The sequence below is a fragment of the Diceros bicornis genome, chromosome 30 (genome assembly GCF_020826845.1).
Source record: "Diceros bicornis minor isolate mBicDic1 chromosome 30, mDicBic1.mat.cur, whole genome shotgun sequence".
Lineage (NCBI taxonomy): Eukaryota > Metazoa > Chordata > Mammalia > Perissodactyla > Rhinocerotidae > Diceros > Diceros bicornis.
The window spans coordinates 8,284,399-8,296,236 of record NC_080769.1 but is presented as its reverse complement, the minus strand read 5'-3'; the positions used below and the strand labels follow the sequence as shown (position 1 = coordinate 8,296,236).

The 11,838-nt window shown below is 48.9% G+C and overlaps 1 protein-coding gene across 1 annotated transcript in view; it reads left to right on the top strand.

The window, feature by feature from the left end:
• The first annotated feature begins 1,266 nt into the window (after nt 1-1,266).
• The window catches only part of LDLR (low density lipoprotein receptor), a 31,156-nt gene continuing 20,584 nt past the window's right edge, over nt 1,267-11,838 (top strand). The window contains exons 1-3 of the mRNA XM_058525668.1: nt 1,267-1,441; nt 10,268-10,390; nt 11,707-11,829. Of these exons, the coding sequence (XP_058381651.1) occupies nt 1,375-1,441; nt 10,268-10,390; nt 11,707-11,829 (313 nt within the window). The 5' untranslated portion in view covers nt 1,267-1,374. The remainder of the gene's footprint in view (nt 1,442-10,267; nt 10,391-11,706; nt 11,830-11,838) is intronic.

Below are 11,838 nucleotides of genomic sequence, written 5' to 3'. Positions count from 1 at the left end.
TGACCCTGACACTGAACCTGCCAAGTAAGGGAAGCAGGCTTATCTTCTCTGAAGGCTGACTGACTGCCCTAGGTCTGTCCAATTCCCCAGTTTGTAAGACCCCAGAGAAATTCCTGGGGGAACCCTCCAAGTCTGCCAGACTTTTTGTGGGGTTCAGACAAGATCCCCACATGTGCTCTTTTGGCAAGGGGGCTCTGGCAGGCAACCTCATGAATCCCAAAACAGACTCTCTAGGGGCTGGCTTGGTGGCGTAGTGGTTAAGTTCGTGCGCTCCACTGTGGCGGCCCGGGGTTCGCAGGTTTGGATCCCGGGAACAGACCTACACAGTGCTCATCAAGCCATGCTGTTGCGGCATCCCATATAAAATAGAGGAAGATGGGCACAGATGTTAGCTCAGGGCCAATCTTCCTCAGCAAAAAAAAAAAAAAAAACTAGACTCTCTGATTCTTGAAAGCTGCTCTCCATCAGCCCTCCGGGGCTCAGGCAGTCAAGTTCAACTCTGAAAGCCCTCGTTTTGTTTGAATTTTACTTTGGGGAGAGGAAGCTGCCCTTCTGTTTATGCAACTCCTTCTCCTAAAAGAATACATCAATATTTACGTCCAGACTCCAGGTATCAGGTCACTTAACTTTAAAAATATTTTGGCTCATATGTCAAGCCTGGATCCCAAGAAACAAAATCAGTTTTTGGCTGTACTTTTGAAGATTTTTCTTAAATGCCTCGTTGATTAGTTTATATGGCGATTTGGAAGAACCACCTAAAAACTATGTACAACTAAACTCAGTTAAAATCTATCTGCAATTCCTAGAAAGGAAAAAGCTGGTAGAGAAAGGAGAGGGAGACATTTTCCAAGATTTGTACTTTTTCCTTTCGAGGCAGAGGGGAGATGTCGTTAACCAATTAGACCATTTGGAAGGACAGATGGTTATCAACAATCTTCTTTGGGTACCAAAGGGAAATGTGGCAATTAAAAGTTAAGACAAATTAAAGAGACATCTTTCAGGAGGCTCATCTCCAATTTGGGGGGGGGCTCAGCTCTTCCGGGCTACCAAACCAATGACAAATCAAGCGGCCTGCCCTGGAGAGGCTTTGGAAAGGGCTGGAATGCAAGTCAGGGTTTCAGGGGTTAAGAAGCCCATGTAACATCAGCCGTTCGAAACTCCTCCTCTCCAAACTCCTCCTCCGGCAGTGAGGCGAAGATATTTGAAAATCACCCCACTGCAAACTCCTCCCCCGCGAGAAACCTCACATTGAAATGCCGCAAATGACTGGGGCCCCGCGTGCAGTCGCTGCCGGGCCGCGCGAAGCCCGGGTTTCCAGGGCCGACACAGCTGACAGGGGCCGGGGCCGGGGCGCTGCTGGCGGAGGCTGGGACCATGAGACTCGCGGGCTGGGGGCTGCGCTGGGCCATCGCCCTGCTGCTCGCCGCGGCGGGGGCTGCAGGTAAGGCTGGCTCCAGGCGCCCGCGCGGGGTGCGGATGAGCCTCCCGAACTCGGGGAGCCCTTTGGTAATTTTTTTGGGGGGTAGAGCGAAAAATAACTCCATCTTTGGGAGGCTTGTGGGAAAATGGCACGAAGTCCTTCGCCAAGGGCGAAGCCGCGTGGGGGAGCGCGGAGGGGGGCGCGGGGCTTGGGGGGATCTGGAGCAGTCAGGGGAATCGGGGTGTGGCTTCCCCCCCGGGTTTCTCCCTTGTCTTCCTCAGAGCGGGGGTACCGGCATCTCCAGCTCTGGGGAAGGAGGGACCCCCTTCTAGAGCCATTCTAGGGGCGAGGGTGACCCGAAGCCCGGCTGCTCAGCCTGGAGGTCCCTGCGGGCGCTCCCCCGCGCGCGTCCACGGGCAGGGGTCACCGCTGCGGCCAAGCGGGCTTTGTGCCGCTCAAGGGCGCCGCCGGCTCCCGGAGCCGGTCGCCGCGCATCCTCCCCTCGCCCCTCATGCGCGCTTCTGCCCAAAGCCGCCGCCCCAGCCCCGCCCCCAGCCCGCGGCCCCGCCCCCTGGCTCCTATTGGGCGCGATTCGAACAGGCGAGCCTCGAGCCACTCCCCTTGGCCAATGGGAGGCGGCGACTGCGGAGGCGCGCGCGGCGTGGGCGGGGCTTGCGCACGAGTGGGGCGGGGCTGGCGCAGGGCTCGCTCCACACCTCGTTCTCGGTGAGGCGACGACGGCGATGCCTCGCGTCCGTCCCGGGCTCCTGCCACAACAGGGCGACACGTCCCGGGCCCCTGGTGTCGCCTCCGCGAGCGTGGATGAGGCGCCCGCCGAGCGCCCGGGTGCCCCCGGTTTCCTCCCGGATCTGTCACAAGGCCTTCGTCGCCATTTAGTCCTCGGGGCCGCCCTCGCCCTGCCCGCCCGGGTCAAGTTCACGGAGGTGTCCCCAGGCCACCCTCAGGGCCCCGGTTCCTTCCGAGGCGGAATGTTGCTTCGGAAACACTCGCCCCTCCTCGGTCGGACGCGAAGGGCACTTGGCGGAGACCGTCAGCTGGGGGGCGACAGCGACACCGGACAGACGCCTCAGGGTTGCGTTGTTTGTTCAGAGGCTCCCAGCGGGTCCTGAGGACTTTTCATTTTAGGGAGATTCAGATTGAGGTTCGGGCAAGAGGCGAGTTGGTGCGCGATCCTGAGTAATCCGGTGGCTGTAAGTGAGCTGCCAGAGGCATGTGACCTCGCCCTGGAAAATAGATAAATGGTCCTTTTCCTGCTCAGAGCCAGCCCAGCCGGGCATTGGCTGCTCAACAGAATGGCAGGAAGCCTTTTTCATTGGCAGGGAGGTGGCTTTGAATTCGGAATCCGACCCTGTGACACATCCGCTTCCGCTGGGAGGGGAGGAAGGGAGGTGGCAGCCCCACAGAGCAGATTATTGTAAGAATTCGGCCACCCAGGTGTGTGAAGCCGGAGGAGAGAGGCTTGCTCAAGAGACACTGGGTTAACCTGTATTTCACACTGTTGGACTCCTTCCCTAAGAGACAATAATGGCAGCGAAGTCTTGAGCAAGATGAGTGGCTTACTTTAGTTTCCTCTCTCACTGGGTGGCTGAGGATCTGATGGATCTTCGGTTCTCAAGGAGGCTTTCAGTTCTGATGTGCTCCCCAGACCGCGGAGAGCTGGCATCTACGTCTCTCCACTGGGGTGAAAACCCTGTTGTGTATTTGTCGCAGCCCTGGCTGCTCCGGCTTGCTCCTTAGCTGTCTTCAAAGCATTTGCGGGAAAAGGATTTCATGTCCGTTTCCTTTGGCAATAGAAGTAGCTGGGCGCTGAACTGTGTGCCTTCACTTAGCCAGATCAAAAGCAGTTAATGTTGTGCGTGGGGTATCGAGTGTGCCAAGGGCACACCCAAACTCAGAGAAAGGAGAGCCTGCTGCTAAGAGCTGTGTCTGCTTTGGCAACATGCCCCAGGGGATTCACTGGTCATTACAGAGTGTACTTTGTTCCAGGACAACATTGGCCAAAGACAGGGAGAACTTTTTTGAGACTGCAAATCTTCAAGGAGCATTACGTGCCTTATTCTAGTTAGTTCTGCTCAGATCTGTGGGGTTCCTCCCCTGATAAGATCTAATTCTAGATGCCTTTGTTGTTCTTCACATTACACATTAAGTACATTAATAGCATCCCCACTTTGCCTGGCTGTCAAGCAAGTGACCGTTTGTTGCTAAGACACTGTGGAAGTAACAGCCGTGAACAGTGACAGAAACAGGCTACCCCTCCCCAAAGGAGCTGGCAGCAAAATCTACCATTCGAGACCACTCCTGGGGAAAATACCTTGACGTCACCTAGTTTGGAAAAAAGCGCTGGTAAATTGATTTCTCATCATTTTCAGCTGAGTCTGGTAACGCCAGCCGTTTCTTTTTGCAAGGAAACATTCCACCTACCATTCGATTTCCCTGTACAGCGAGTATCTTCAGTAGCATGGGAAAGAAAACATCGACAGCATTTACCACCTCATTTGTGTGCTGACGAAAAAGCAGAAATGTGTATTCTCCTTTTCTGTTTCGATAACCTTGTTCGTGATCTGTCACCCGTGGCAAGAGAGATCTAAGGGCTACAGTTTAGAGGGTTTTTTTGGGGGGGGGCATGCACTGCTTAGGTAATTTTAGGCATCCTCAGGATGAGGAGATATGGGAGCCCTGTTCCAGTTTGCTTTTGCTGAAATTCAAATGAAACTGACATGGCAAAGCCAAACCTTGCTTCTGCAATGGGGAGGAAATAACAATGTCCAGTTTCCTGGGGCTGTGGTGTTGAAACAGGGCTAGTTCTGTCCGCTTGCTCAGGACGGTGTTGCCTGCTGTGGGCACACTCGTCTGATGTGTTGTCACTCGGTGCTCCCTGTTCCTGATCCCCGTCCCCGCCAGCAAGGCATGGAACTTATTTCCCAGCTCATTGCTGTCTGGCTGCGCCTGGAACAGTCAAAGCCATCCACTTTTCAGGCAAATGTTGTCTGCAGCTGTTGGCCAGCTGTTGGATGACCCGTTCTGATAAAAATAGGTAGTGGTGAAGTCTTTCTTCCTTCCTCTATCCTCACCTGTTGGTGAGGGCTTCAGCCACCTGTGGCTGGCAAATACTTGGAGCCCTGTCACCAGGGGAAGGCTTGTGGTCCAGGAAAGGCATTATTGTTCTTTATCATTACCCCTCTTTAAAGGGCTTTAAGATATTATTAATATCTCCAGGGGCATATTTTGTTTTTAAGACGGGTCCTTGTGCAAAGGCTGGGAGACGAGAGCAGTGGATTTGCGATCGCCTGGCAGCAGCAAGGCGGGGAAGTGATAGGGACGACAGAAGCTCCTCCTCTGAGATCCTCACTGGGAATGCCCCTTGCCTGAACTTCCTTTTGAATGTTTTCTAAGAGTCCTCAAATTCCAGTTGCTTTTTGCCCACCTCGTGTGCCAGCGGCGAAGCGAAGTGAGTCATTTCCCTATCCTGGCACAGTTATGATTCAGCTGTGAGTCAGTGGGGTGTGGGGTGTGCGGTGTATCGAAGAGGCCCCCCTGGGGGAAACATCAGTTGGGATCAGTGGTTGAGCAATGCTGTTATCAGTATGTGTGACCACCGCAGAGTCCATTTGCTTCTCTCTCCCTCTCTCTCTCCTTGTCACCTGGGCTCCACTGTGGCGACCTGGAGCACAGCCTCCTAGTAATTCAGTTACCAAGTTCTGTTGATTCTCCCAAACCCCCCTTGTGTTTCTCCATCTTTATCAGCTCTATCCTCTTCCTGGCCTGCCTTATATCTCTCCTAATCTCACCCAGCTGGTTTCTTAACCTCTGGCAGGAGCGTTGGACTTGAACTTTGAAGCCCTAGAATTCCTTTTCCTTTGAAATTGAGGTGTAACTGACATGCTAGAAAATGGACAGCTGTTAAGTGAACAACAGTTCGGTGAGTTTCGGTAAATGTCTCTGTCGATGTAACCACCTCCCATTAGGATATAGAATATTTCTAGCCTTCCAGAAAGTTACCTTGTGTGCTTTTCTAGTTCACTCAAACCCTCACACACCAGAGGCAACCGATAATCTGATTTCGATCATTATAGATTGTTTTGCTGAACAAGAACTGCATGTAAATGTAATCATAGTGCGTACTCTTGAGCAAAAGAAGCCAGACGCACACACATAATGTTCCAGCGATTCATCTGTGTCAGTGTGTTTATCGGCCATTTGCCCCTTTTTATTGCAGAGTCATGTTCCATGGAATGAACACATCACCTGCTCCTTTTTTGTTCTGTTCTTTAAGCCTCAACAACACTCTCCTGGGACTAGGTACTGCTCTTCTCCCCCATTTTCCAGATGAGGAAACTGAGGCCCAGAAGGATTAAGTCAGTTGCCCAAGTCGTTCTAGTGAAACGGCCTGGAAAGTCATTTATACCCAAGTCTGTCTGTCTAACCACCTCGCTACACTGCCTCTCAGGGAATCTACACGAAAGTGCTGGGTGACTCCTCAAAGCAGAAATGGATGAAGGAGCACATTTTTCTTCCGTGAATCCGTTTACCAGACATATCACATCAGATTTCTCCCTCTGTCCCTGCATAGTTAAGAACTCAAATACATACATACATGCATACATACGTAAGTAAATAAATAGCAAATAAAGAAATAGTTATTAAAAACTTTTACGAGGAAAAGCAACCCAAATGTTAGTTTCCTTGTGCCCCATAGACTCTAGGGCGGTGAAAGATGATCTTTTCCCCAGGTCTTCCAAAAACTCTAAAAATGCAGAGCATTCCTTGACACCTGGAGTCGGGTTGCGGAAAATCATAAACCATCTTACGTTTTCCCGGCATCCTCCGTCTTGGGTTAATGTAATACGCTCATCTAGATGGTAGGACAGTTTACCAAAGCAAGCCAGAGGAAGTAATCAAGTACAGCAAATGGTGTCCCATTCTCCCCGACGGTGGTTTCAAACTGGGGCCCAGAGGCCCTGACCCGCAGAGCCCTCAGCCCAGGTTGGAGATTGGGTTCGAGGCTGGGTGAAATGTTCAAGGGTGTCCAGAGGTCTCTGGCCTTGTCAACCCCGTTGGAATGACCGAAGGCGACAAAAGCCACTTGGGAGGTTATAGAATCAGAGTAATTAGGGCTACAGCCATAGATATGCACTGACTGTTGTTTTAGTTCTTTCCCTTAATTATTTTTTCTTTACTTAAAAATTTCAAGAACAAAGCATTCTGAGAGGAAAACGGAGTAATCCTGAAGTGAATTAAAGAAGCCCCCCTCCCACTGTTTCCTATGCAGAAACACAGATAAGATTGTGTTTCTTAGACAAATAGGATCGCACCGCAAACTATTACAGTCACGTGTCGCCTAACGACGGGGACACGTTTTGATAAATATGTTGTCGGGTGGTTTCGTCGTTAGGTGATTTCGTCATCGTGTGAACGTAGAGTGTGCTTACACAAACCTAGATGGTACAGCCTCCTACACATCTAGGTTGTATGGTCCTAGTCTTATGGTCCAAAATATTGTGGGTAGCTTTCCACATCACAACTTAGGATGTTGACATCATCTTTTTCAATGGCCGTAGAGAATCCACATTATTATTATAGATAGATTTTTCCGGCCCGCCCCGTGGCTTGGCGGTTGAGTGCTCGCGCTCCGCTGCTGGTGGCCCGGGTTCGGATCCCGGGCGCGCACCGACACACTGCTTCTCCGGCCATGCTGAGGCCGCGTCCCACATACAGCAACTGGAAGGATGTGCAACTATGACATACAACTGTCTACTAGGGCTTTGGGGGAAAAATAAATAAAAAGTTATTAAAAAAAAAACAATTTATAAAAAAATAGATTTTGCATATATAGCTATATATCTACATTTAGATATAGATACACACTTTTAAAGTCAGGTTGTGTATTAATTATCTATTGCTGCATATCAAATTACCCCAAAACTTAGTGGCTGAAAACAACACACATTTCATATCTCACAGTTTCTGTGAGTCAGGAATTTAGAAGCAGCCTAGCCAGATGGTTCTGGCACAGGGTCTCTCATGAAGTTGTAATCCAGGTGACTGCAGGAAAAAAAATATTTGCAGGGGCTGCAGTCATCTGAAGGCTTGACGGAGGCCGAAGACGCCATTCCAAGATGGCGCACTAGATGGCTTTTGGCAGAAGGCCTCAGGTCCCCACCTCATGGAGCTCTTCCTCAGGCTGCTTCAGAGTACCTCGTGACATGCTTCCCCCAGAGCAAGTGACCCAAGAGAAGGTACAATCCAAGACATCACAGAGGAGGCTGCAGTGCCTTCATGATCTAGGCTCAGAAGCCACACCTCATCACGTCTGCCTTTTTCTATTGGTTACAAGCAAGTCACTAAATCCAGAGAACATTCCAGGGATGGTGAACTAGGCTCATCTTTTGAAGGGAGTGTCACAGAATTTGCAGTCATATTTTAAATTACCACCAGTGGTTCCCTCCCTTTCTCTATTATAAGGAAGACTTTGGGCCACCTTGAACTTAACATCGTTGAACACATGTGTTAGTATTTTTTCTGAGTCCCAGGGACTTTGCACTTTAAATTTTGACAGCGTCTGCCCTTGTTACCCTCCTAAAAGGTAGGTCAGGGAAGAGCTGGCCTATTCGGGAACCTTTGCCCAGCTAGGTGATGGACCCGCCCTGATTTTCACCTACCTAGTGAACAAAATTATTGTGATTGTGTCAGGCGTTGGGCTGTGGCTGTGTCATACTGAAAGGATGAAAAAGACGTTCCTTACCCACAAGAGTTTGAGTCTAGGCTGGGAGATACACAGGTAAACAGCGGATTTCAATGTAGTGTGATAGGAGTGAGAAATGAGTGTTTTAGGAGCTCATGGGGGTGCCACACCCAGTTTTTGGGAAGGTCACCATCAAAGGGGTGGGAGTCGGGAGGGCATGTTGCAGGCAGAAGGAACTGCAAGGATTTGGGGTCTGAGGTTGTGAAATGTTTACGGGATCCAGCACAGGGGCAGGATGTGTGTCACACGTGGGGTTCATTGCAAAAGGGGCAGAAGAAGGCTACTTCCACAGTGTTGCAATTCACACAGCTTTGGGGTGGGGGACGGCTGGGGAAATCTGGCGACCTCAAGGGTACTTTCTTTTTCTTGCTCGTAGGGAAGCTTTCGATTTACAGAGAAAACAGAAGTCTGCAGATGTATGTGGATGAAAGGAAAAGGGATGGGTGGAGAGAGTGCCGGCCATACATTCATGCTCTTGGAATGGAAGTTTCTAGCCATGTCCTTTCTGCTCCCTTCCGGCTGCGGGCCACCTTCACCTCTCTGCCGTCATATGTCTTGGTGTTAACTTAGATAGCAACCACAGTTCTTCCATTTGGGCCAAGAATGGGGTGAGCTGGAGACTCATAACTCTTCATTCTTTTTTTTTTTTTTTTCTGGTGAGGAAGATTGGCCCTGAGCTAACACCTGGGCCAATCTTCCTCTATTTTGTATGTGGGACGCTGCCACAGCGTGGCTTGATGAGTGGTGTAGGTCTGCACCCGGGATTTGAACCCACGAACCCAGGGCACCGAAGCAGAGCGGGCCAGACTTAACCACCACGCCACAGCGCTGGCCCCTCTTCCTTCGTCATTTTAAGGTCTTGCTTTCACATGGCTTCAAGCCCTAAAATCTGCCCCCCACCACCAGAGATTCCACAAATCTTTATTCCCCTTCATTGTTCCTTTTAAAGAACTGAAGTCTTCTAATGTATGTAATCTTTCACCTCAAGGACTTTAAAAAAAATAACATTTTTATTTGGGAATGATATTAGATTTACAGAAAAGTTGCAAAGCTATTACAGCGAATTCTTGTCTACTCTCGTCCAGTTTCCTGCAACGTTAATATCTTACGTACCATGGTACATTTGTTAGAACTAAGAGATTAGCATTGACATATTACTATGAACTCTGGACTTTATTTGGATTTCATCAATCTTTCTTCTAATGGTTCTTTCTTTTTCCAGGATCCAATCCAATATTTCACGCTGCATTTTGCCCTAAAGTCTTTGATCATAATTTTAACCAGTTGGTTTCCAAACTCCTAATCCCACACCCGCGGAGATGAAAAGATTTTTATTACCACATGTCACCAACTGATAAAAGTTTGCTTCGATTCCAGTTTACACATAACGATGCATTCTAAACCAAAGCATGTTATCTAAAACTAAGTGCAGTGAATATTATTTTGATCTCTTTTCCAACGCACAAAAATCATGTGTTTTGGGAAATTTCTCAAATGCTTACTTTGTCTTCAATTTTATCTAAAAGTCCAAGTCTTTGTTTTCCTAGAAAAAGTTTTTCTTATTACATCTTTTGCTGCTATTTCTGTCCATTTCTTTTGATTTGACCTTCAGGTATATGATTATCTTTGCTGCTGGGTTTCTGCTCTCTGGCCTCCACATTAATAATTTCTCATAATTTTTATCTCTTTGTATTTCCTCTCTATCTGGTGGAGGAAGCTCCTCAAGTTTCCTTTCAGCATAATGGTTTTACAGTGTCAGTTTCCCTCATTACCATTTCCAATACAGGCTTGTAATATGCTAAATAATTTTCTTTATTCATGTGCACGGAAGTTCTAGTATTTTGTTCCCATAACCCACTCTTACACATTGTTGACAAGTCTCTCTCTTGGATACATTCTTTGCATCCTCCGCTGTGCTTTTGTTTCATGAAATTTAATTTATTGTGTGTGTTTCATTTCCTGGGAACCGAACTGTTACAATAGGATTCTATTTCTGGTGCGTTCTTCAGTTGGCGGGAAATAGACACAGATGATATGATCCATTTCTGATTCTAGCCCTTCCTTCCTCTTTCCTTCTCTCTCAGTGGAAGACAAATGTGGGAGAAAGGAGTTTCAGTGCCGAGACGGGAAATGCATCTCCTACAAGTGGGTTTGCGACGGGAGCGCTGAGTGCCAGGATGGCTCTGATGAGTCCCCGGAGACGTGCAGTGAGTGCCCTTTGGACGTGACATGCGTCCCCTTTTTTGATGATAGGAGGTGCCAGACAAGGTGGAAATCGACCATCGGATTGATGTGTTTAGCCATGAACTGGGAGATGGGGAGAGAAGATATTACTGGAACTTTCCTTTAATGGCTCTTTTTTTTTGTTTGCTGGGAAAAATTCACCCTGAGCTAACATCTGTTGCCAATCTTCCTCTCTTTTTTTTTTTTTTCATCCCCAAAGCCCCAGTGCATAGTTGTATATTCTAGATTTAAGTCCTTCTAGTTCTTCTATGTGAGCTGCCGCCACAGCATGGCTACTGACAGACCAGTGGTGTGGTTCCGCGACCAGGAATTGAACCGGATTGGCTGATGCGGGGTGCAATGAACTTTAACCCCCTAGGCCATCAGGGCTGGTGCTCTTTCTTTTTTTTTTTTAATTGAGGTGAAATCCATATAATATAAAATTTTCCATTTTGTTTTATTTTTTTTAATTTAATTTAATTTATTATTATTATTATTATTTTTGTGTGTGAGGAAGATTAGCCCTGAGCTAACATCCATGCCAATCCTCCTCTTTTTGCTGAGGAAGACTGGCCCTGGGCTTACATCTGTACCCATCTTCCTCTACTAACATCCGTGCTCATCTTCCTCTACTTTATTTGGGATGCTGCCACAGCATGGCTTGACAAGTGGTGCGTCAGTGCACGTCCAGGATCCAAACCTGTGAATCCTGGGCCACCGAAGTGGAGCGCACGCACGTAACCACTACGCCCCCGGGCCAGCCCCCTAAAATTTACCTTTTTTTTTTTTTCTTTTTGTGAGGAGATCAGCCTTGTGCTAACATCTGCCAATCCTCTTCTTTTTTTGCTGAGGAAGACTGGCCCTGGGCTAACATCCATGCCCATCTTCCTCCACCCTATATGGGGTGCCACCACAGCATGGCTTGCCAAGCGGTGCATGGGTGTGCGCCTGGGATCCGAACCTGCGAACCCCGGGCCGCCGCAGCAGAGCTCGCACACTTAACCACTGCACCACCAGGCCAGCCCCTAAAATTGACCATTTTAAAGTGACCAGTTCAGTACTGTTAATACATTCACAATGCTGTGCAACCACCACGTCTATCTTGTTCCAAACCCTTTGCATCACCTAACGTCTGATTTTTAACAAGCTCCATTAAATGCCCTTCATTTTGACCCAGAAAAGTGGGATTGGGACTGACACCCTCTTTCCGAAAACTTGGGGTTTTTTCTCTGCAAAGTAAGGACTGGCGAGGCAGATCGGTCTTCCCTTTGGGTTAAGGCTGGCTCCTGTCTCCCCACAGTGTCTGTCACCTGCATGGCGGGAGACTTCAGCTGTGGGGGCCGTGTCAACCGCTGCATTCCTCATTTCTGGAGATGTGACGGCCAGACGGACTGTGAGAACGGCTCGGACGAGCAAGGCTGTCGTAAGTATG